Source organism: Crocuta crocuta, unplaced genomic scaffold (assembly GCF_008692635.1).
Source record: "Crocuta crocuta isolate KB4526 unplaced genomic scaffold, BGI_CrCroc_1.0 scaffold28, whole genome shotgun sequence".
In the NCBI taxonomy this organism is placed as follows: Eukaryota; Metazoa; Chordata; class Mammalia; order Carnivora; family Hyaenidae; genus Crocuta; species Crocuta crocuta.
Window position 1 is genome coordinate 8,487,198 of NW_027533256.1, and position 24,352 is coordinate 8,511,549.

General features: G+C 52.9%; 1 protein-coding gene across 1 annotated transcript; it reads right to left on the reverse strand.

The window, feature by feature from the left end:
• Positions 1–1,632: 1,632 nt before the first annotated feature.
• Positions 1,633–14,827, reverse strand: GDF10 (growth differentiation factor 10). Its single transcript, XM_077746481.1, has 3 exons — positions 14,512–14,827; positions 4,723–5,648; positions 1,633–2,580 (listed from the first exon to the last, which is right to left on the reverse strand). Exons 1-3 carry the CDS (start codon positions 14,825–14,827, stop codon positions 2,389–2,391), a joined length of 1,434 nt encoding a protein of 477 aa, XP_077602607.1. The 3' UTR covers positions 1,633–2,388.
• Between the last annotated feature and the right edge of the window lie 9,525 nt (positions 14,828–24,352).

Genomic DNA, 24,352 nt, shown 5'->3' on the forward strand with positions numbered 1-24,352 from the left:
ACAGAGCCCCTGCATGGCTGGACACAGAGGTGGTCCTCCCAGCCCGCCCTCCCCCCACTCCCACCCNTGAAGGCCTGGAGACTCCGCTCTCCCAGATGCCGCAAGTGTCAGAAAGAATAAGACAGAACGCTTATAAGGCACTCCAGCAGGAAATGGAAAGGGAGCAGGGAATGAGAAAAGATCGAGGAGGAGGAAAAATGAGGACTCTACTATTGAGCCTTATCAAGCCCCAGTGTTTTTACTCATGTTGTTATTAATTTATATCCTGTAATGTTCCGAAAAGGATTAGATGTGGCCAACCAGGCGCTACGTTTGCAGATCAGTTTGAGATGCCCCAGCACCCAGTGGTTGGATGGTTTGGGCGCGGGACGGTCCCTATGGGAACAGGCCTCGTGTGTGCTAAGGACCACCCTCACCTCACCTGATCTCTGCGGAGGCAGGCCACAGGCCCAGGGCTGCTGTTCCTACGCATGTCGTGAAGCCACTTGGAGGAGAGGCAGGGCTGACTGTGCTGGGTTCCCTGGGTGCCCTGCAACACCGCCTCACCTACCTGCTCTGGGCACTGCTCTGCCTCCAGCTGCAGACAGTGCAGCCTTCTGCAGGAGGCCTGTGCGGAGGGCCAGAGAACGGCGAGTTTCCATCTCCCCCTGAGAGCAGCCTGGAGAGGAGATCTGAATGTCCAGCTCCTTCGTCTCAAGGCCGGGCTAACCCTGAGGTGTAATTAAGCTCCAGAGCTCCCCACCAGATCCAGGATCTGGGGTGCTTGGCTTCCTGGCCTCCTGACCAGCTGCACCCCTTCCTTACCTGTTTCTTCCGGGAGCACTTCCTCATCCGTCGCCTGCCCAGGCACACTGGGCTCAGGAGCCTGCCTAAGACAGACGCCTCGGGTTTCTTTTCTCCTCCCAAGTCCCCTCTCAGAGGTTAGCTGGTGGCATCTCAGTCTCCTCCAAATAATACTAGGGCCATGCCATCCTCTCAGGTCCCAGCCAATGGACGGGATATACACCTGCCCCAGCCTGGACCTAGATTCTTCTTCAGCAATGCTGATCAATCAGCTTCAGTTGCTATAGCTGTAAGGTGGTGTCAGCTTGGGGGTGTCAGCAGAGTGGGACTGCTGACAGTAAGCAGGGCGGCTGTTCTGCAAACACGCACAGGGAGAAGCAGACCTTCTAGTTCCCCGGGAGCCCCTGGACCTCAGGAGACACCCCTGACTGCCTCCCATTGACTCTCTTGCTTGAACCACCCCAAGTAAGAGGTCTCTACCCAGGCAACCACAGACGTTCCTTTAAATGTCTCAGACGCCTTTCAATCACTCAGTGTCCCTTCTGAAGCTAAGGACTGAGGAAGCCCTGGGGGCCACTGTGCCTGCCTGGGGCCCTGTCCTGCCTGGACGAGCCCAGGGTGCCGCCTGTGGGGCAAAGTGGGTGGGCAGGGGGCTGGTTTCTGGAGCTCAGGATAGAGGTGTGAAGAGGCCTGGGGGTGGGGGTGGGGGGGGCTCTGCTCCCAAAGGATGCTGTGTCCCTAGCAGCCCCCAAGATGTCCTATTTATAGATAAGGATCCTTCCACATGTTGGAATGGGTGACATTCAGTTTTTCAAGATACCACTGTACCTTTAATTTATTAGCGTCCCATAAAACCACATAACATACACAATCTACAGTATAGAAAGTATAATTTACAAAAATATAAAAATCTTGGTTATTTCTTAGTATTCCAACATATTATTGTATGTGTTATTCAATAAACATGTTTAAACAATGCACACTTCACCGGCACGATTACCTCCGTGGGGAATGGTGTCCACTCCCTCCTCTTTGTTTTAAAATAAAATATATATTAAGAAAAAGAGACCAACATTGGGTTATATGTGCATACGGCTTGTGTGAAAGCATTTGCAGTGGAGATCGAAAGTTTATACCATTATTTAGGCCCCAGTTTCCAGTATCAGAATGTGGCCCAGAGTGTTGTAAACGGACTGTTTTAACAGAGGCTCTTTCTTGTGAAAAGAGCAGATGCCTTCAGGTTTGCAGTCTTCTCCCAAGGGTTTGAGATGATGGTCACAAAAGCCAATACTGAAAGTGGACACTTTCGGCTTTCAGGTCTTCAGAACAGAGGGGGTGGGTGATGGGCAGCCTTCAGGCCAATTCCCAGATTCCTCCAGGGGATTCAGATTGGCATGTAGGGGGGCTAAGTCATCCGCAATGAGAGACTCCAGAATGTGCCCCAGGGGACCAATCTTTCTGGGACCCAGCCAGGGTGCCTCTGAGCTCTGCCCCGCATATACAGCTGCATCCCTCATCAAGCCCTCACCCCAGAAGGCCCTGAGGATGCTACCCTGCTGGGTGCGGGGTGGGGCGGAGATTTCCTTCCACCCAGAGTGGCTCGTCTTACCGGCAGGCACAGGTCTCCACAGACATGTTGGGGTACACCTTCAGAACCATGTTCCGGTTCTCGTCCAGGAAGAGGACCCCAAGAGAGTTCATCTTGTCGGGAACGCAGCAAGGCTCTGGGATGCCCGGCACGATGCCCACGGCCCTGACGATGCTCTGGATGGTGGCGTGGTTGGATGGGCGGACCATCTGCAAGGCAGGAAAGGGCACGGTTACCTAGGCGCTCTGCCCTCACCCACCCACTGTGCCATCTGAGTGTCCTCGGTGGAGGCCACAGAAAAGGTGTCGAACCAGGAGAGATGACTTTCCGGGGCTGGGCACACATTTCCTCTGAAGGCAGCCACAGACTGAGTCCCAGGAAGACGCGCAAGAGCCTCGGGCCTTCCTGCCGCTTGGGTCTCCCGGAGGGAAGACACATCCCTTCACGGCACTGGCCACTTGGGGGCACCTGCGGATTGCTCATCCCCAAGAGCTCCTAGAACTGGGCAGGAGTTCTCCGGAGGGTGATGCCCAGCTGTCCTGCTTGGGCCACAGCTGCCCAGATTTCACAGTCCGAGGAGTTCAGACATGCTTCTGGTGAGAGCGCTTTCTCAGCACTGGAGGGGAAGGCCCGCGGGCGTGTGCGCGGCAGCACAATGGGGCTGGAAACGGATATTTCCCAGAAGGGTGTGACTGTGGGGGAACGGGAGGGGGGTCAGGGGCTGCTTCACCTCACCACCCCATCTTGCCACAGTATCAGTCGTATGGGTTGGGACTACCCTAATTCTACTGGTGAGGAAGTGGAAGCTTAAAGTGTCTGCGTAACCTGATCAAGACCCCTCAGTTAGGAAGCAGCCAAAAGTCAGAGAAAGTTGGAGGAGGCTCACAGGGTTTCTTTCCTGCCCCAGGCAGCATCACACACCCAGAAGAGCCTGGGTCTCAGCCACAAACAGAGAATGCTCTCAAACACCTCCAACAACAGAAACAGGACCGAGCCACAGGAGTTTCAGCTCACTGCAGGCCAAAGGAATGTGTTGATGAGAAAGGCCCCTTGCAGNGGGTTCAGGCTGCTGCTGTAGGGAAGGTGGCAGGCAGTCAGCTAGACTGATAAGCAAGTGGGTCAGCCAGCTGGAGCCTGCTGACTGCTCATCCTGTCTCTGGTCAGGCCTGTGCTGGGCTCTTCCGGCCAATGCCTGGCTCTCTGCTGGGCACCTCCCCTCCTCTTCCTCTCTCCTGCACATGCATGGATTTAAGGAAAAGCCTCTTAATTCCCCCAACAGGTTAATGCTGCCCTGGGTCTGTGGCTGGGATTTCCCAGCTGACTGATTTATTTACATTCAAATTGGATTTATGCACTGACTTCCTTTCTGGAAGGGGAAGGAATGACCTGGAACTCAGCAGAGGAGCTAAGCTGGGGGAAAGTGTGCACTCTGTGGGGAGGGGCGACATCAGCTGGCAGCCAGCCCACCACAGCTCTGTCTGTGAGGAGCTGGATGGACAGAGCCACAACCCAGACTGTGGGAAAGGTGAGATTCTGGAACCCCAGGGCAGCTATAATGGCTAGAACAGCCTCATGTGGTGTTTCCTGCGGACTTGTGCCCAGTGAGAGCTAGTTGCCTCGTGGGTCCCTACCCTGAGTGGGAGGCAGGGAGCGGGCAATCCACACAGGAAGCCACGGAGGCCAACGCTGCTGATCACAGATGCCAACACCCTGAGTTCCAGGCCAGGAACAGAAATGAGAGCCTTGGTGAGGAAGGGGCTTCCACGGCCTGGCCTGTCTACAGGGGGGCAGCATGTACTTGACCCTTGTAAGGCAGTTGCTATGTGGGAACACACACCTAAGGAGATGGATTCTCCTTTTCGAAAGGAGAAATGTTCTGATGTGAAATTCAAACTCAAGGGTGCCTGGGTGGCTCAGTCGGTTAAGCTTCCGACTTCAGCTCAGGCCACGATCTCACCGTTCCTGAGTTCCAGCCCCCTGGAGCCTGTTTCGGATTCTGTGTCTCCCTCTCTCTCTGCTCTTCTTCCTCTAGTACTTTCTCTCTCTCTCTCTCTCTCTCTCAAAAATAAATAAACATTAAAAAATAAAATAAAATTCAAATTCAACTAAGTCAGCACTTTCAAAAGCACAACTAAACCACGTCCATCTGTGTCCTGTATTCACCTGCCAGGCTTTGCTCTGGGACCTCTGCCTACCTGTTCCCTACCCTGAATAGATGGGAGGTATTTTAATCCCCATTTTACAGACAGAAAGCGGGTCACAGGGCAGAGGGGCTTGCCGGCAAGGGCAATGCTTAGAATCACAGCCAGATAAGGGGCTGGACGCAGCAGTGTTACTGAGACACAGCCTACCTTGGGCATGGGGAACTCGCACACGCCGGCGCAGTAGTAGGCGTCAAAGGATTTCGGCAAGATGATCCATTCGTTCCACCCGATGTCTGCGAAGTCCACCTTCAGATACCTGCGGGAACACACCCTCGGCTCGGCCCACTGCTTCCTGCGGGCTTTCTGCATCGTCTTCTCGTCGAAGACCAGCACCCTCGAGGAGGCCATGAACACATCTGGGCCCTTCTTCCTGCGGTCCTTGCGCCCTGGCCGTGGCTTCAGCGCCTGGAAGGGGCCGGGCCACAGTTCGTGCTGGTGATAGTGCTGGGGGTGGGAGGCGTGCCCCGGTCTCTCGTCCAGCCCTGGCAGCTCGTTGTCCTGGAGGGGTCCGGTGGCCTGAGTGGCCCGGCGCACGCGGGGGTCTGCCGAGCTGTTGGGGGCTGTGCCGGGCTCCGGGTCCCCAGCCTGGAAGGGGTCATATCTTTGCAGTGTCACTGCCACACTGTTAGGCTCCGAGATGGCCAGGTCGTCAGCGTAGATGAGGATGTAGGGCGCGTGGGGGCTAGGCCTGGACACCCCTGGGGCCTTCTCCCCTGGATCCAGCTGGGCAGAGAGGATCAACTCGCCATCTTGGCGGGCTGCCTTGACGATGGGGGAGATGTCCTTGGCCTGCCACAGGCCCCGTGGTGGGGGTGCCAGGGCCACAGCCCCGCGGAGCAGCCCCTGCGTGGCCGCGTTCTGCGAGAGGCTGCGGAAGAGCAGGTGCTGGCGAGCCAGCAGGCCCAGGGGCAGCAGGCGGCAGGACACATTCTTGGCCCGCTGCTTGCATGGAGCCTCTCGTGCCTGGGGCCACCGAGGTTCTGAGTAGAAGTGGAATGTGGCCGTGAGGATCATTTCTGAATCCTGAATAGAAGTCAGGTTGAAGAAATACACAGCCTTCTGGTCGACCACTTCTGTGAGGGAAGGACAGACCATAGTGGGTGAGGATCTTAGATAGGTCCCGGTGCTCACTGGGTCTCCCTCCCAGGGCCGGGATGTAGCAAGAATGCCCATTGAGGGAGCACCTCCAGGCCAGCCAGGCTTTCCTCACCTCCTGTAATCCTCACAGTAAACTGAGGAGGGGGCCCTTACTTATTCTCAATGAATGGATGAAGAATTGAGGTCAGAGTGATTGGGGACTATCAATACCCCATTACCCAAAGGAAAAAGTGGCAGACAGGATAGGGGCTCAGGCCTGCGGGGCCCTAAAGCACATGCCTCCTCTCCGTGCACTCCAGTGCCTCTCAATGAACAAATGACAAACGTCACTGACATCTCGTGGAGGACATACAGTGGAATCAGGTTTCTGGGATGGGTTGGGTTGGGTCCAAGCCCTGCTGACAGCTGCCCTCCTGTATCTGCCCAGGCTGCCTGCCTCTATTTCACATATATCAAGTGCAGCCGTTCTTCCTAACGAGGTGAAAGAAATAGAACACCTCTTACTTTCTTTTCCTTGCGTTCCAAGTGCTTTCTGAGGAAAACTAGGCTCAAGGGCACAGCTGTTTGGGCGTCTTCTATTAGTTTTGCCCAAGGGTTTTTAAAGCTGTTTTACAAAGAAAGGGCAATATCTGGGTTGCACAAAATCACCCAACAGAATCCCCAAAGACCAAGTTGCTCTCCAGAGGCCCAGATCATGATAAGGAATGGGGTTCCTCAAACGTTGCATTTGCAGCTCGAGAATGTTCTGGTCCCTGCACTCCTCAGGCTGCCAGGTACCTCTTCCTTCTCTCTTGGTTCTAATAGGTGTACCCTAGGGCCACAGGGCAGAACGGCCTCATCAGTGGCCCCAGGAAGCTGCCCCAAGATCAGGCAGCATGAGTCCTCTGAATGGCCGTGTCCTCTGGAAGGTTCCATAGGAGGGAGGGGTCGTTCCCAAGGCCTCACTGTGATAGTGCAGGCTGGTGGGACACCAGAACTGCCAGGTTGGCTGCCTCCCTCCCACTGCTCTACTTCCTGATGCTGGGTGCCTGTCTGTTTGTAAATACTTCTGGGTAAAGCTGCCGGACGGACAGAGCTCCCAAGCTTGGGAGTGTGTGTGTGTGTGTGTGTGTGTGTGTGTGTGCAGGGACACTGGGCCCAAAGGGCATGTGTCAGGTCCTTAGCTTCTCTAACAACTGCATCCACAGAATCAGCTTGGATTTTTTTTTAACTAAAATCTTCAGTTTAAGATTATTTCCTTCTATTAAGAAGAAGGTACAATTCGATTGGGAATTGTCACATACTCTTAAGGAATGATGAGAGAAAGAGGAAGGAAGGGGAAAGCTTAGCCATAGAGGGCCTGATAGACGTCAATCAAGATTTAGATGACATTCTAAAGACACCCCCCCCCCATTGGACCTTCAGAGCAAACCCACAGGAGAAAAGTGGCAGCCTTTCAACATGCTCCACACATAAGGAGCCATGCAGGGGACCTTGATGGCCATTTAAACTTGGCTTCTCTGGACACTGCAGCCGTGAGTGTTATGGGCTCCAGTTCTGCATTTCCCCGACTTCCTGATCTCTGCTTTCCTCCCCTGGAGATGCTGATGCAGAGGGTCAGGGATAGTGGGCCAAGGAATTTGTGCTATAATCCACACCCTAGGTAGGGGACTCTAACCGTCGGGCAGGTTTGTGACTCTAGGGTTGATGTGTGGGTAGGGGGCAAGCTCACCAACAATGCAGCCCCCTCATCCACCAGCCTAGAAAAGGCCACAGGAACCAGGCCCCCAGGCTGTGTCAGGACCACCCCAAGCTCATCCGCCTAGGACAGACAGCGGGGTCTCTATCTCACATAATTCCCTGCAGGATTAAATAAAGAGCATATGTAGTGTGCCAGGCACCAAGGAGGAGCCCCGAAATGTGGTTCCCTCCCACTTCCATCTGAACAGCAAGGCTGGCAGAGCAAGCCAGCAACTCCTACACCAACTCAGCATCCCCTCAATGATCCAAATTATCTGACTTGTAACCCAGCTCACAAGGCAGAGAAAGTATTTTTTTTTTTTTTTTATCCAATTTGAGTCTACTGTTCTGGTGCAGAATCTTCACCGGGAAACGCTTAAGCGGCTCGAGGACAGACATTTTGGACTCTTTCCAAGGAGCTTGCCCATTGCAGTAGGAAGCGAGCATCTCTGGCCTAGGAACTTATGGCCTTTGGGGAGGAAGAGCACAGCAGGCCGGGAGGACAGAGATGGGCCTCCCCAGAGAACAGCACCTCAGCCTCCCTCCCAGTGGTGCGCTAAGGGACTACAAGGTCTATGAAGAAGGTGGACTGTGACCACCGCGGCGGGGCCAGCAGCTTTGGCCTGCGACAGGTGTGGCTCAAGGAAGGTGCTGGAAGGCCCGCCCCCGAGGAGCAACAAGTGCCTCAGAGGAGAGCTGGTATTTGTTTTTTTTTTAATTAATTAATTAATTTTTTTTATTTCTAGGAGAGAGAGAGAGACAGCGTGAGCAGGGGAGCGTCAGAGAGAGAGAGGGAGTCACAGACTGAAACAGGCTCCAGGCTCTTGAGCAGGGGAGGGTCAGAGAGAGAGGGAGTCACAGACTGAAACAGGCTCCAGGCTCTGAGCTGGCTGTCAGCACAGAACCCGACGTGGGGCTCGAACCCACGAACCGCGAGATCATGACCTAAGCGAAAGCCGGACGTTCAACCGACTAAGCCACCCAGGCGCCCCGGAGGGCTGGTATTTCTGCCCAGCATGCAGGAGAGGGACGGCAAATGCAGGCCCTCTCTTAGGACCCAGAACCACAGAAAGTGGGAGGGACCTTTGAGGTCACACAGCCTGATCGATCCCACTCAGGACAGGAGTCCTTCCTCCGTTTGGAGTAAGCACCCTTGGCCACTGGGAGCTTTTCCCTCATGGGGCAGCCTGCTGCCTGAAGACTCGCCCTGCTGGGAACTGTGGGGTGGGGACGGGGTGGCCCGTCCCGTGAAGGCTGGCTCTGCTCTCTGCTCATGCACTGTGCCTGCATGCATGTAGTGCAGGCGGCTCTGGGCTGTGGCTGAGAGAAGGGGAACCCAGGTGAAGTCTCCCGGCTTGGATGAGCCCGGGCCTCAAAGGCGAGCCCCCCAAGAGAACTTCCTGTTTCCTGTGACCCCCGCTGGTGCCATATCTCCTGGTCAGCAAGGAAAGTTCCTTCCTCCCCCTCTTCCTTTCTCCTTCCTTTCTCCCTCATTTATGTCCTTCTTTTCCTTTCTCTTGCTTCTGTCCCTCCGTGCTTCCCTCCCTTTCTCAGTAAACATTTGGGAAACACCTACTCTGGGCTAAGTGTTGGGCTGACAGGGGTCCTGGAAAAGGTGGTCAGAAGGGCTCAGCCTAGGGATGAGATAGACAGGCCACCATGATGACGCCATCTGCTTCTCTGTCACAGCTTGCAGAGCGCTGCCCAGGGGAGGCCCCGGGCTTTTATTCACAGGTCACTGCCCTGCTCAGAGTCCTCCACTGTCCCTAAAGCAACACTGAACCCCTTGTAGAGGCCCTGCTTGACCTGGCCTGCCTCCCTCCGCACCCCCGTCTCTGCCCCAGTCACTCTGGCTTCTGGCCCTTCCAACACGAAGCTTCCCCTCTCTAGGCTTTGCCTAGGCTGTGTCTTTGGCCACGACGGCTCCTGCATCAGGCACCGCCTCCTCTTCCCTTCTGGTCTCTGCTCAAACTTCTGCTCAGAAGTACGTGCTGAATGACCGGGGGAGAGTAGGGTCTTTGCTAGATGTGTCTGCTTCAGCTGACAAAGGGTGATTCCTGGCCTGCTGCCCTGGGTTCAGCAAACACATCCTGAAAGAAGTCCAGAAAACCTCATGCTCTGGGAAGACAGAGCTGATGATACAAATCCCCCCACCCCCACCCCAGAGACACTGGGCAGCAGGATCTTTGTCCTACTTCCGCTTGAGCCTCAGGTTTCTCGTCTTTGAAAGAGGAATAATCACATTTACCAGTTATGGAGGTCCCGGCTCCAGGCATGTATGCATGTTTGATGCCACATTTTCACAAAGAGGAAGGCAGATGGGTCATTCACTCTCTGGAAGAAGATGGAGCTTCAGAAAGGGTATCTCACTTGCCTACAGTCACACAGCTGGTAAGGGCCAGGCCAGGGGCACGCACCCAGGGCTGTCTGACCCCAAGGCCATGCCCACCTGTGTACTCTAGATAGAATGGTGATCTGTCCAACAGCAAACGTAACAAACACCATGTGCTACGGACCTGCAAAATGTTTTGCAAACACAAGTCACTATTGGGATGTTTTGGAGTTCTGCTTCTCTGAGAAAGAAGGGACTGACTTTGTTTAGACAAGCCAGCCTCTCCTTGGAGTTTCTGAAATCTCAGAACTCTAACTGGGTCCACTTTGTGGGCACTCAGCCTCCTTCCTGAGAGTAGTAGGGATGGGACTGGGGTGGGGGGAAGAGGTGGCTCTAGCCGGAGGGTTCCCCCAGGCATCCTGCTGTCCAACCTTCAGGACAAGAGGAACTTCAGACAGCTCTGCCATATAGGAAGAGAACCCAAGCCACATGGAGATCTGTCCCTTCATCCACTGCCCTGGAAACAGCCATCGGGGAGACCAGAGTGAGACTGTGGGGCCGAAGCACCAATGGAAGCTAGAGGCAGGAAGCCATGGGCCAGCCAGCGGCGCCACACAGAGGGAAGAGAACGGACATGCATTAAGCATCTCTTTTCAGGCAGGCCCCAGAGGAAATCCGGCTTGCCTCACTTACCAGCTGTGGAGCCCTAGGCAAATCATAGAGCCTCTCTGTGCCTCAGTTTCTGCACCTGTAAGCTGGGCAGAATATTTATAGGCACTTCCCAAAGTTGTAAGATCATCTCTGCAGAGCTCACGGCATGGTGCCTGGCACCCCACACGCTCGGAACATACTGGCTGTGCCGTGTCACCAACTATTGCTACACCCAGAGCACCATGTCCTTGTTCCACACCCCCCCACCCCACCACGTCGTCCTGTCCACACCTCTAGAAAGAGCCAGAGAGGCTCACAGCCTCTCTCCTCCTGCGTCTAACTAACCGCAATTCCTACTGGCTTTGTGTCCTGTTTCTCCACAGCCTTCCACCACTGTCCTTACCCGTGGCCCCTCCGCGACTGCTACTGTTGCCCCAGATCACTGTCATCCTTCACATCACACTCACACTTTGCAAAGAAATCATCTATTATAGATGAAAAGTCAATATCCTTACTACACAAAATAGCTTCTACAAATCAGTAAGAAAAAGTCAAGAACCCCACCAAGGAGGAAGCCATTTCCGTAGGAAACATTGTAAATGGCCAACAGGCATTAAAAACAATTCGGGATGACCAGTAACGGGAAAACGGTAACTTAAAATCAGTATATAGCATCTCTTACCTGCATGTTACAGATAGGATCTTATTAGAGTAAAAACTATACAAATTACCACATATATATTATGGTAATATACCTATGATATTACCATTTTATATATATACCATATATATATTACCATATTACCATAATATATATATCATTTATACATATATATATATATTCCCACAATATATATATAATATATATATTCCACTAAAATATTAACTCAGGTTTGTGATTAGGAACAAATTCTTTCCTTTACTGTGATTTTCTATGATTTCCAGGCAAGTACAAATTTATTTCATGCCCTGTCTCTCTTCTCCCCCGACTTGCATCTCTCCGCTCTTCTTCCCCCCTCTTCCCTTGCCTTCCCTGGCCCCTCCCCACCGGGCCTCTCCCTGCTGAGTCTGTGTCATCAGGTCCCTTGGCCCCCGAAACACACCCACAGCCCCTTCTCACTGCACTGCACTTCTACCTGACCCACCAGCTCCTGCATTTTTCTGGACGAGTGTCTGCATCTTTGTATCCTCTGAACTTACAGCACCTGCCACCTAATGAAGTGCTTAGGAGAACTGAGATGAACGTGACATTTGGCATTGTTGGAGGATAGGTATGTTTTATTCGTCTCATTTAAAGATGAAGAATCAAGCTCAGAGAGGTTAGGTAACTTGCCCAATTTCACACAGGTCAGTGGAAAAGCTTAGATTTAAACACAAGTTGTTTGGGGGGCTGGAGGTGGAGAACAGCTAACCTTGACCCTTAGCGTCAGGCTCAGAAACTCTTTCCACTGCTGTAGACTTAATAGGGAACAAGACACACTTCAGGGAGCAATGGGAGGGAGAGAGGAAGGGGTGGCTGAAGTAATAATAGTAGCATCTAATAAATTACTGACACATGTGCCAGGCACTGTCTTAAGCACTTGACATACCTCAGTTCATTTTTAAAAACCCTATATGGAAGGGAGCCTTACTAGTCCCATTTTAGACGTGAAAAACAAAACCCGAGTTGAGGGCAAGTTTAGTCCCTTACCCTCGTCACAGACTCAGGACTTAGACCTTACCAGTCCGGCTCACAGCCCACACTCCGAACTTGAGCTGTGTTGCCTGGGGGCTGACGAGGAACACGGTTCCATTGCAAGGAGGGATGTGTTTGCAGGGACTAGAGCACTGGGGTTGCAGAGGCCACAGTCAGGCCACAAGATGGTACCGGTATGTTCCGGGGCTGGAGATAAAGCCCCCATATTTGTGCCACCTCACCCAAAGATGAGGGGCCCTGCCCAGGCTCACAGCTGGATGGCTGAGTCACAAAGCAGGCATCTCTGAGGGCTGGCAAGGGGCTGGGTGTGAAATCGAGGAAGGGGGATGAGAAACCAAACTGCCTGGGGCTACGCTAGGTCAGGCACAAACTCACCTCGTCCCACCGAATCTTCACTTCCCCACCGTGTGCACAGGAAACCCATGCCTAGAGAGGTAAGGCTGGTGGAGCTAGCTGGGGCTGGTATTCATGGCTGTCAAATGGTTCTGAATAAGCGTGCTGGATTTGTTAGACAGTCGCACACTGGTCCAGAATAATTCTGATCTCCCAGAGAACTGTCTGTTCTGCCCTCTGTCTCCGAAGTCCTGGGTTTAGTTCTGCTGAAGGTGGGAAGAGGGTGCTAGCAGTGGGGACAGCAGATGGGAGGTGCCACTGTGAACGGCCCCCTACCTCAGCCTCAGTTTCTTTATCTATAAAATGGGAGGGCTGGATTTGAAGTAAGTCTCCAAGTCCTGCTCTGTGCTAACTTCCAATGCTTCACTGTTACTTCTACTGCCCCCTTTCTGTGGAAGTGGAAAGACAAGACCATGCGGGGCTGCAGCCGTGGCCGTGGGTGTGCTCAGTGGACACGCTCACCCCTGATGCAGCAGTGGCCTTGCTGGCCTTGCTTTCCTCAACTACAAGGCTTTGAGGACTGAGTCAGTGGATGCAAGGTCAAGTCTTCACCTACGTGAACACAAATGCTTTATATTCCCATGGAAACAACACACACCAATAAATACCTCATCTGGCCAGTGCTGGGCTCTGGGCCACCTCACAGGAAAGATACCGGCATGACCTGCCCATTTTGTAGATGAGTACACTAAAGCCCACAGAGCTTTAGTGATCCGCCCGAGGTCAAGTTTATGCTAGCTAATTCTTGGGTGGCTCAATTTAATAATGATGCTCCAGAAATGGACTCCATGTGGTGAATAAGAAGTACGGGGGAGGATGGAGTTAGATCTGGTTGGCGTGAGCCCAGAATCACTGACGAAGCGATCTGCTCAGCGGACGATGCGGGGACAGGCCTCTCTGTGGCAGGTACTCCCCAGTACACAGTTACACAAGGCCCAGCTTCCCAGGTCTGGCTTTGAACCCACGGATGTTACTTTGAGTCACACAACCGGCAATCAACAGGTGGCTGACCTGATCCAGACTGTCTGGCCCCAGTGCTGGGCTTCCTCCCCTCCCCCTCAGGAGGGGGCCCCAGAGACCAACAGCCTTTCTCCTGATAAATGGTTTTCTCCCCGACAAGGGCTGCAGGGACCCCTACCCACATTTTCTGGAACGGCATTCTGTGGCCATGAGTGGTCTCCATGACAACCAGGGTTTTCCCGCCACCCCTGCCCCCAGGCTGCACCTCCTGTCCCCTCGCCAAGGGCCTGGAGTGGTAGCGCAGCCGGGGCTGGCAGACAGCTGAGGCTAGAGCCCGGAAGTGCTCTCAGTGCAGAGCAGGGAGGGCTCTGTAAGTGGCCTCTGTCCAGCTCCATCCAAGGCATGAGGAGAGGGGAAAGGATCTGTCCAGGTGGGGCAAAGGTGGGAGGGGAGTAGGATGCCCCCACTGCCCAAGCTTCTGGACCTTCCTCAAAGCCCTGGGGTCTGAACATTTTATGCTAGTGCTGCAACTCGTGCAGGCTTCAGTTGTGTGTACGCAAGACAAGGCACCCAAGGCCCTTCTCAGTGCACTCTGCCCAGCCACCCAAGCCACCATGTGCCCCAGCCAGAGCTTCATGTCCTCTGCCTGGGCCCAGTGTCTGGCAGTATCAGGACTGCCTTGTGCCCACCTGACCGGACCCACTCAGTGCCAAGAGCCTTCTCATCTGTCAAGAGCCAACACAGCTCACCCTTACGACATAGATCCGAACTTCCATGAGCTTCCCGAGCCCAGTACTATCTCCACTCTATGCTTAAACCTCTGTGTATGGGGAGGCCTATGTCTACACAAATGTGGCACCCTCCCTGCCTTGGTAGCACCCTAGGGGCAGGAACTCTGTGTCACTGCCACTCCAGTGTCTCCATTGGAGACTCCGTGCCTGGCATAGAGTGCCTGCTGAATAGTGAATGAATGAACGAGTCTATGACTAGAAGGAAAAGGCAAAGCGGGTGTAGTGGCAGGGGAGGATGAATAAGTGAGGAAGGGGGAGTATGAGAAGAGGCGGTGCTCGGGGCCCCCTCTACTTACCCAGCCGGGCCCGGAAGCTGCGAACCGTGTTGCCCCCTCCTGGCCTCGCGCCCCTCCGACTGTATTTCTCATAAAGCCGGAGCATGTGGACAGCGACCATGTCTTGGGCGCCGGGACCCAGAGTGGTGGCCGCATCCCCCAGGGACCGCCAGGGGTCCTTGATCCCAGGCAGGCCATCAGAGGCTGCAGGAGAGGAGGACCGGGCGGGGGCCGGGTGGCTGCCGCCCGCGTCTTGGAGCAGCAGCAGCAGCAGCAGCAGCAGAGGCAGCAGTTGGGGCCGCCGTCCCGGGCTCATCCCAGCAGCGCCACGGGCCATGGTGGGTGGCGGCGGCGAAGGAGGGTCGAAGCCGGGGATCAGGCGAGAACTCGCGGGCGCACAGGCGACTGCGGACCGACCCTGCGGCGGGAGAGCGCGCGGGGGGCGGGGTGCGGAGANAGGTCCGTCCGCGCCGCCCGAGCCGCAGGCCAGCGGTCACGGCCGTCCGGAGCCCCGTGGAGCCGAGCCAAATCTGAGCCGACGCGACGCCCCAGTGGATTCGCGCGGCGAAACTTTGCAGCCCACTGGGCGCCCTGCTCCGCGGGTTCGGGGGGGCGGGGCGGGGCGGGGCAGGACGGCCGGCGGCGCCCTCGGGGGGGACCCGCTGTGCGCCCGGGACCACGCGGGGCTGCCGCCGACACGGCTATCCCTGGCCCGACTGTGGTGTGCGTGCGCCCTTGTGTGGCGGCGTGCGCGCGCAGGGGTGTTCGCCCGAGTGTGCGCCCGGGAGTGCGGGGGGCGTGGGCGTGGGCGTGGGCGAGCTCGCTTCCCGCTCCCCTGCAGATAGACTGAGACCCGGACTGGGCTGGCTCCTGTGTGTCGGCGCCACAGCCTGGCCAGGGTTGCGCGGGGGGCTGGGCGGCCTTGGGAGAGGGGCCCGCCTGCCGGGTTGCCCCTGTAATGGCATGTGATGACTATGTGGTTGCAAGATGACAGCTCCCCCGTGAGGACCCGAGAGGGGATGTGTGTGTGTGCCAGGTCGCCTCGGAGCCGGTGTGTATCCAAAATGCAAGAGTGAGGGGAACACGGACCCTCCCTGGGCAGCCGCTGCAAAGAGAGATCTAACTCCAACCAGAGCTCGAACCAACCCAGGGCAACTGGAACAAGATCCTCATTAAAATTCAGAATTAGTCCATTAACTGACTCTGTGTTTGGCAACAATGATTCCAGTTGTTGAAGAAGTACATCAAAGGTCTTTATTAATCTTTGGACATGTAGCCATCAGGATTGTCGTGGAAAAGGATGTGGTTTCAAATTGCTTTACAAAACGTTTCCAAGGCGTCGGGATAGGAGGAGAGAAAACACTAGCTTTTCCAAGGTTTCACAATAAAGTGAGGGTGTAGTGAATCCCTGGCCCACTGCCCCTCAACTTAGCCCTGGGTCAGAAGGTCCTGAACTTCATCCTGCCTTTAGTGTGGTTTCGGGCAGTGCATAGAATTTCAGGGGGTCTGTGAATTTGGGTGGGGAAAATGTACATCTTTATTTTCAATAACGTGTAACTGAAATTTAGCATTTCCTGGTACTAGAAATGTAGGCAAACACAGTGGCATTAAACAAACCTGTGACTTCCGGTAATTAAGAAAAAGGGAATTATATTACCATGTTGCAAAGTTGTTTTTAAAAATATTTGGATAACTATATTTTAATGTCATTCGCTTCCTTGTATATTGTATATTAAAAAAAAGAAACTCTTTTGAAAAAGGGTCCACAGGTTTCATCAGACGGAGAAAGTGGTCCAAGGCCCATACAGAAAGTTTACAAATCTTTGTGAAGGAAGGAAAGGACCTCTTCAAACCCGTGTTCTTCCAGAACTATCTAGGATACTGCCTATGGTACATTTCAAAGGACTGCTTGCAAACTTGTGAACACCCTGTTCCCTTTACTTGGTAACTTTGGGCTCCGTGAGCCAGAATCGTTACTTTTCTTGGAGGGCTCACAATGCAATAATTGAAATATTGCTGGAAAAAGCTTCTGTTGGTGTGTAAAATGCAACCTATTTGTAATTCTTTTAAATCTTGCAGTGTCCGATTAGAGGCTATCCCACTGAAAGCCTCTGACCCTCAGGCCTATAGCTTTTGGAAGACTAGAGAGAAGCATTTTATTTATTTTGATAATTATCTCACATCACATCCAACTTCCCGTTAATGTAGCTCCCATTTGTTCTGTGAAACAGCTTTCAGAACTGCTTGCCTGGAGGTAAGATGATCAAGTCGCTGCCTTAGACTTGATGAATCTGTCCTTACAAATGATCCACACAGACTTTTATAGCTCCTTTCCCCCCACCCCCACCCGGTCTTTCCTCCTTCTCCATGTGTCCCTCACTTCCCCTCTCCTCTCCTCTCCCCTTCTCCCCCAGAATGCCTCTGACCTGTACCGGCTGGGGGTAACCTCTGCTCATGGGTAGTTTTGTCTCTGCTGGAACCATACACAATCGAGGCCTGTGAAAAGGAGGGTTAGTCCGCAGGAGGCCGGGACAAGCTGGGCTATTCGGGATCTGTGTCCATTAAAGCCTTCTTGCTCTCCTTAACTCATTCCCCCTCCATTCAAGCCAGCCTGGGGGTCAGGCTTTAGCCAGCACTAAAACCTGTAGGGTACAGATTCTCTGAATTGTTGGGAAAGAATTAAGGCATCAGCCAGGGACGGCTAATATTTCTTGCCTCATTTTATTGCTGAACAGCGGGACTGTAAAGTCTTGAACACTGGAGCACTATGGCCCCCTTTCATGTAGCCGAGATGATGGGATAAAAATGTGTTTGGTGAAGCAATTCAGATTACCACCGGGTCACATCCTCGCTGGCTCTCAGCGTGGCCTGCAAACAGCATCGCTGAGACAAGAAACAATTGCTGTGCAATTTCAGCTCATGCAGAACAGTGTTTCTAGCGTGGAAATGAGGCTAATTGTGGAGCTCGCCAATGAGAAGGTTTTGTTTTTTAATAGCTCAGGCTGTAGCTCAAAATAAGAGTTGAGATGGCGGACTTGTGGATTCGAGTCCGAGAGCTGTGATTTCTGACAGCTTCCTCCCAAAAGGATCAGGGTCCCGGGAGTGTTATCGTACACTAGTCTTCCCGGGAGCCCCGGGGTCTTGGACTTGACGACTGCCGGAGGAGGACTCTCTTCAGAGAGGTGAGAAGTTGTTTGGGGGCCCTCAGTCTTCCAGGTCTCTCTGCCACACACTCTGGTTTCCTTAAGCTCAGAAAACACTGAGGAAGAAGTGAAGAAGCTCAAATAGTTAAGAAGCTCCCCGTGTGAGTAAAGGAGAAGCCGAACTGGACAGTTCTGAGAGGCGGGCTCACTTGGTTTCCTCCAGAACCTTTCTCCAAATAAGCACCACGTGAAAGTTCCTGAGCAACTGTGTCATGATCTTGTCCAGTTAGCTTGTGGGAGGGTCCGTTTTCGGCTCGCACTAGCTCTGCCACCAGCCCCATCACCTCTTCGGAACCCCAGTAGCCTTCCCATTTACATGAGAAGGCTGCCCCCGGGCTCTGTTTCAGCTCCAGCACTGTATGTCTGAGGCTGTGGCCTCATATCAACCTGTCCTTGGAAGTGAGAGAGTCGATGTGACCCTTAGAGTCAACTGGGACTAGGTTTGTGTGCCTGATTTCCCCACTACCCAGCTGTATGGCCTTCAGCAAGTTGTTTGAGCTTTCTGGGCCTCAGTTTCTTCACCTCTAAAATGGGGACAGAAGCAAGGTATTCTGAGGATCACTAGTAAGGCTTTTAGCATGAGATAGTACTAAATAGCCTTAATCCTTGTTATGACTCTTTCTTGTGTGCTCAAAAGAGATTGTAGCCTCTTTAAAGTGGAGGGAGCCTGGGAGAGATTTGGTGAGAAGTTCCGCTAGCCTTGCTCTGCAGAGGAAATGCATTTCTTAGTGCTCAGTGCCAAGAGCTAAAAAGAAGGGGAAAGGAAGGAGAATGTTTCCGTGATTAGGAAGTCATAGACCTCTACCGGCGATATCTGTGGGTCCCTGTCCAGAGATCGAGGGGGGAGGGTGACTGATAGCCCCTCATCTAGACTTCCAAAGCTCTAGGCCCTCGCGGACAAAAGAGATGTGAGCGAGTCCCTTTTCCCATTTGGGGCAGGAGCTGTGAAAAAGCAGCCGACGGGTTTGCAGGGCGCTGGAGACAAGAACCCCAGGGCCTCCCCAGGCCGCCGGGCCCGAGTGCAGTAAATCTGTGAAGTAACAGGCACAAAGGACTTTATAATCAATGACAGATTTTATTTTTGCTCCGGCAAAATCCATCCGTGGAGTTAACATTTTATAGGGAAATAGCTACCCACTTTGTGACTCCTCCTCAGCCCATATTCTCTTTCTTAAAGTCGGGAAAAGCTCAGAGAATCAAAGTCAGCTCCTCGGAGAACTGTGGCAGGAGAAAGCATGACTTCCCCTGGGCGGGAACCCAACCCTCCCGTTACTTCCTAGGGTGGCTCGGGCCATTCATTTCTGTTTTGCTAAAATACCCGTGACATGTGAATAAACCAGGATTACAGAACATTGTCTCGGTCAGTAATCTGAGCCGGCATGGGCTCTGGTTTGATGAAATATGGTGCTCTCTGAGCAAACATGGGAATTGGTATTACTTCTCGTTAAAGCTGAACAGTGGGACTATTTAGAACTGACGCATGAATGCGGCACTGTGGGGAGTGACAATCTGAAGGGGGCCGATTTGGGGGAGGGGACAGGGGTGTGTGTGTGTGAGTTGGCCAGAGCAAGGCAGTTAGGAGACTTCCGTGGGGGAGGCAGCCAAAGAGACACTTGGGAATTAGGAACCCCCTTCGGGGCTGCGTGGGCTCCTTACAACCCTCAAATAATCCTTCTTAGAACCTTTGCAGGAGGGACAGAGCCTTACATCCTTGTCCTGGCATTTGAACCCTTAATGTTTGGCCTGACTGTCCCCTGTCTGTCTCAGTGAGCCTCTCTGCAGTCCTGCCGGTTTTCTCGAGCCTCGGATTCAGAAGGCCCCGCATTCTCTCAGTACAGCTGCCAGCCTCCTCTGGCAGTGCCTTTCTAGAGTGACGCTGTGCTATAGCACCCAGCACCCCTTTCAGAACCCAGGTGCGTGCCCCCCAGCTGCCAGGATGGCTGTCTTCTGATGGCTATCAGCTGAGAACCTCCCCAGGAATGGCTTCACCCAAAGCCATCCGCTTCCCCAGGACAGCCCAGATGCAGCCACGAGGCTGAAGGGTGCAAAGGCCTGACCCCCTTGTCCCAAGGCAGGACAGCTTTGAAGGGCTGTTGACTCCAGGACTCTCCGTGGGCTCTGCTGAGGCTCCTGTCGCAGCCATATCACATTCACCTTCTCGGTCTGATGAATCCCGTTTTCCACGAGCATGTTCCCATAAACCTCTGCATGCACATTTCCATTGCAGAGTCTGTTTCCTGCGACACCCTGGCCTGTGATAGTTGGTGCCAGGAGAGATGTGGAGAAGTGGGCTCTAAGATGGGACCTAGGGGCTACATCTACTGCCCCAAAGCAAAGAGGACTCTGACTGGTGTAGCTAGGCATATGTATGGAGAACCGGGAGGGTTCAATGTCTCACATATTAAAGGTTCAGGGAAAGTGATCATTATAAAGACAATGGAAGTGGTTGGGTCCTGCTGAGTGAGATGGATTCATGGGAGATAGATAATGAAAGGTTGAGGGTGATTAGTCACTAATTTAAGTCAAAGTGTGCAAATCAGTGAGGCTTCCCAGCAGCATATGAAGAACTCCTTGCAGCTGGTGCAGCTGGTGCAGCCCCAGGACTTACATATGAAAGTAGCAGCACTCAAGTGCTGGTTGAATTTTTCAGCCCCAGCAAGTCCATTATGCCAAAATCGAGGTCCTAGTTGGGGAAGGAGTGGGACCCTGAGACTTGGAATGAGGGCATCTTGGTTGATGCACTCGAGAACGTGAAAACTCTCCACCTGTTTGCATGTTTTGGGCCCGAGGAAGTAGCTTATGCTCCCCTTGCTTGACGATGATGCAGATATAACATGTGTCCCTCTCGTAATCTACCCATCTCCCCCTTCCTGGCTGCCAGATGAATACCAGGGTCATGTCACCACATAACTTAGCCAGGAGAGGGCGGGGCCCACCAACAGGGAAAGGTACTATAGACTGCGGTGCTTTATACAGAGTCAACATGCAGAACATAATTGGGACTGGATCCTGGTGGTGCTGGAGCAACAGGGCAAGGATTTAGAGTTGGATAATGGAGTGTTTCTCAATACAGAAGCCCTGTCTCATGCTGCAGGACCTGCCCCATGGCAAGGGCCCCAGTAGATGAGGCTAATATGCTTATCGGTTGGCTCTTGGTTGCTTGGGAAGAGCAATGGCACTCACTAAGTGAAGTACCAGTGACAAATTGCCATGGTAAGCACTGGAGGAACAGATTAAAGGCTCAGAGAAGTGGACATGTGGCAGTGGAGAGAGTATCTAAGAGCAGAAAACCACAAGTCTCTGTGTTCCATGGAAGGCCTCAGAGGACTCTCCATTTACCAAAGTGACAAGGAATTCAGCAGCGAGAGGCGCACCAAATCATGAAAAGCTCCTTGATGGCTGTTCTCTGTGGGCTAGGGCTCAGGTTAGCAGTTGCTATTGATGAATTGGGACATCAGCAGAAGGGGGACAAAGGGATCCCCAAATAATGGAGCACTGAACTGTTCAAATCAAAGTGAACACAGCTTTCAAAACAGAAGGCAGGTTGGAGTGTAGCCAGAGTACCTAACTCACACAGAGCTAGGGAGGAGCTTACTAGAACACGGAGGCCCTGGGGGGAGGGGGTCGATAGATGGGCAGCCAACAACAGTATTGCTTACTTCATTCCATCACTTTGTAGAATCAACACTAAATCAAGGATGAATAAATGAGGCTGAGGGAAGCTACCCTAATAAAATCACACTTCCTTGCCCAATTTCTGGATCTGGACCAGGGCTTAGGCCTGGGTCACCTTGACTAGAGAGGCTAGATCTCTGGGAGGAAGGAACTTGCAGCAGCCCAGCAAGGATGATTGGTGATGAGTCCTCGTCCTTCCCCGACGGGACCTATGGCCATTGTTCACAAAGCAACTATATACGGGGGGTGGGCAGCATCTAGACACTTCAAGGATGGAGGGACACAGGGTCCAACTTGACATTGATATTGGGTGCCCAAAGTGAAATTAGCCCTCTGTAGAGGAGAGTTTTGGGGGGGAGTTAGTTAGTAAATGGATTCTGGTCCATCCCAGCTCACTGGACCCACAGTCTCATGCAGTAGCCACTTTTCCTAAACCTCAATGCAGAGTTGGAGTGAACTTTTTTGGTAGCCACCAGAATTTCCACAATAGTTTCTTTGTGTGTAGGGCAAAAGCCATGGCAGTGGGTAAAGTAAGTGGAAGCTTAGAGTAGGAAAGTCTCTGAAGTGACTTTCAGAGGTGGAAGCCCCTGAAATTGTTCCCTCATTCCTGTCCTGGACATATTAAGAAATCAAAGTCAGTATTGTGTCCCAAGGGGAATGGCAAAGAGTAATACCATCCTTAAAACCATAGAGGGTACTTCACCAGACTGGTCCCTGCAGAAACCAGACAGATGCTGGAGAATGATAGTGGATGAACACAAACTCAGTCAAGTGTAGTGTCAATCACCCCAACTGCAGCATTGGTGCCTCAGCAGTATCTCAGTAGAACAGATTGACATGGCCTTGGGCAGACGGTGTGCAGCCTTTGATCTGGTGAGTTTGCTCTTTTCCATCTCTTTCAAGAAGGACTTAGAAACAGTTTGCATTTATGTGGGGAAGGTACTGTACACATTTACTAGTATGTGTATTTCTTTCCCTAGGGCCATGTTAACTCTACTGCCTCTGTCACAATAGAGCAAATGGGCACTGGTAAGCATAGAAAGCCTAACCATGGGACATCAGGTGATTGCTAGAAGTGTCCATCATGAGCTACGTTCTCTTACACCCACCAGGTCATGTCTTTGGGCAGATGCTATGTTAAATCTTCATAGATGGAAGCAGTCCGTCTGAGATTGGGCCAAGGGTGTAATGAAGCTGCATGAGCAGGTGGCTCAGACCTCTATGCCACCCGCAGATGACCACAAGGAGAGAGAGAGGCCATTGCACCTGTCTGTCTCTTTCTGCTTACACCTATGATCACTTGGAGTGTCCCTTGTGATCAACTGATGGAGAAGGAAAATGTACGGGCTTCCTTCGTGGACGAATAGGCTCAGTATGCAGGCACTAACTGGAAATGGATTTCTACTGCATTGCAACCTCCCTCAGGGATGGCCCTGAAAGCCAGTCAGGAGAAGAGATCTTCCTTACGGGAGGAGCTTCATGGGGCACACCTGGTCACCCCCTTGTGCAGACAGAAAAGTGTCTGCACATAAGGTAAGGATATAGGTCGATTTGTGGGCGATGGCGAATGGCTTGCTTGGGCCGTTGGGGACCTGAAGAAAACAGGCTGAAATATCAGGGATAAAGAAGCCCATGGAACAGACACGTGGATAACATACAGGAGTTAGCAGAGGATGAGAAGATCTTTGTGTTGTGTGCCAGTGTCCACCAGAGAAAACTCACTGTTTTCTCTTCTGTTAGTGGCAGAAGAGCCACTAAACAGCCAAAGAGATAGAATGGTCAGGTGACGTCAGCTAGCCCCTGTCATCAGCCACCCCAGGACCGGCAGGTGGGTGCGTGAATGGAGTAGCAGTGAAAGCCACGCATACCACAACGGCATTAGCGGCCACTGCTCACAGCTAATCTACCTGCTGCCACTCTCAGTGTCCAGCCTACCAGCAAGGGACACCAATGCTGAGCCCGTGCTATGCCACCATCCCTGGGTGTACTTAAGTTATTTGGTGGATGGGTAATTTAACCGAATTCACTCCACTCTTCCTTCAGAGCCTCAGCCCACACCACCAGACTTTCAGAGGGTTTGCTGCACCGACAGCATCCCACGTAACATAGTCTTGCACTGATGGACTAATTTTACAGCAAAAGGGGCACACCAGCGGACACAGGCCCATGGGTCTTTTGGCTCTGTCATCAGCTGCCAGCCTGGTCGAGCATTGGAAAACATGTCTGAGGCACTACCATTTGAGATGATACTCAGAAGATGGGGTGCTGTCTTTCAGAGCATGATACATGCCCTGAATCAATGACAAATATGTGATCCCATGCCCTCAGCTGGTAGAACTCATGGTCCAGGAACCGGGCTGTAGAAGCAGGGGTGGCACTGTCACCATCACTGTCAATGGCCCACTAGGGCAAACTGGGCTCCTGAATCCTGAACTCTTGGCACCCAGGGGAGAAATGCTGCTATTTGGCCACATAGTATGATTTCCTTTCCATGTTCAGTGGCAGGTACTGGCCAATCCCTCCCAGTTCCCATGCTTAGAGGCCAGTGCGGAAGGACAGGAGTCACCATCCCACACAGGTAATTGGTCCCGTGCTGTCATACAATGAGGTAGAGAGAGGCTATGTTTAGCACTCAGGTGGCCCAGTGGGACATCTCTTGGTACCCCTTGCCCAATTCCAGCTGCAAATAGCCAGAGAGGAGCTACAACTTGAGGACATGGTGGCCTCCAGGGTGACAGTCTGGGTCATCCCACCAGGCAAGCCCCCTAGCCCAGCAGAGGTGCTAGCCCAGGTGGAGAAGAATCTAGAACGTGTCATAGGGGAGAAAGATTGATGAGTATTGGTGGTCCTAAGCCCAGCTAACCTTCCTTATCCCCCTAACCTTCCCCTTATAGGTTTTCCCAGGACAGGAGACCAAGCAAAATCTTTGGAGCATGGTTCCCAGATAGGGTGGGATTATGATAGGAAGCAAATGAACCCATGCT

What these genes read in the sequence shown, in the direction of transcription:
- GDF10 (XM_077746481.1), bottom strand. Translation starts at nt 14,827, where the DNA reads ATGGCCCGTGGCGCTGCTGGGATGAGCCCGGGACGGCGGCCCCAACTG. An exon ending in CAGCTTCCGGGCCCGGCTGG is followed by an intron (nt 5,649 to 14,511) that starts GTAAGTAGAGGG and finishes CTTCCCTCACAG; the next exon opens with AAGTGGTCGACCAGAAGGCT. An exon ending in GCGAGTTCCCCATGCCCAAG is followed by an intron (nt 2,581 to 4,722) that starts GTAGGCTGTGTC and finishes CCTGCCTTGCAG; the next exon opens with ATGGTCCGCCCATCCAACCA.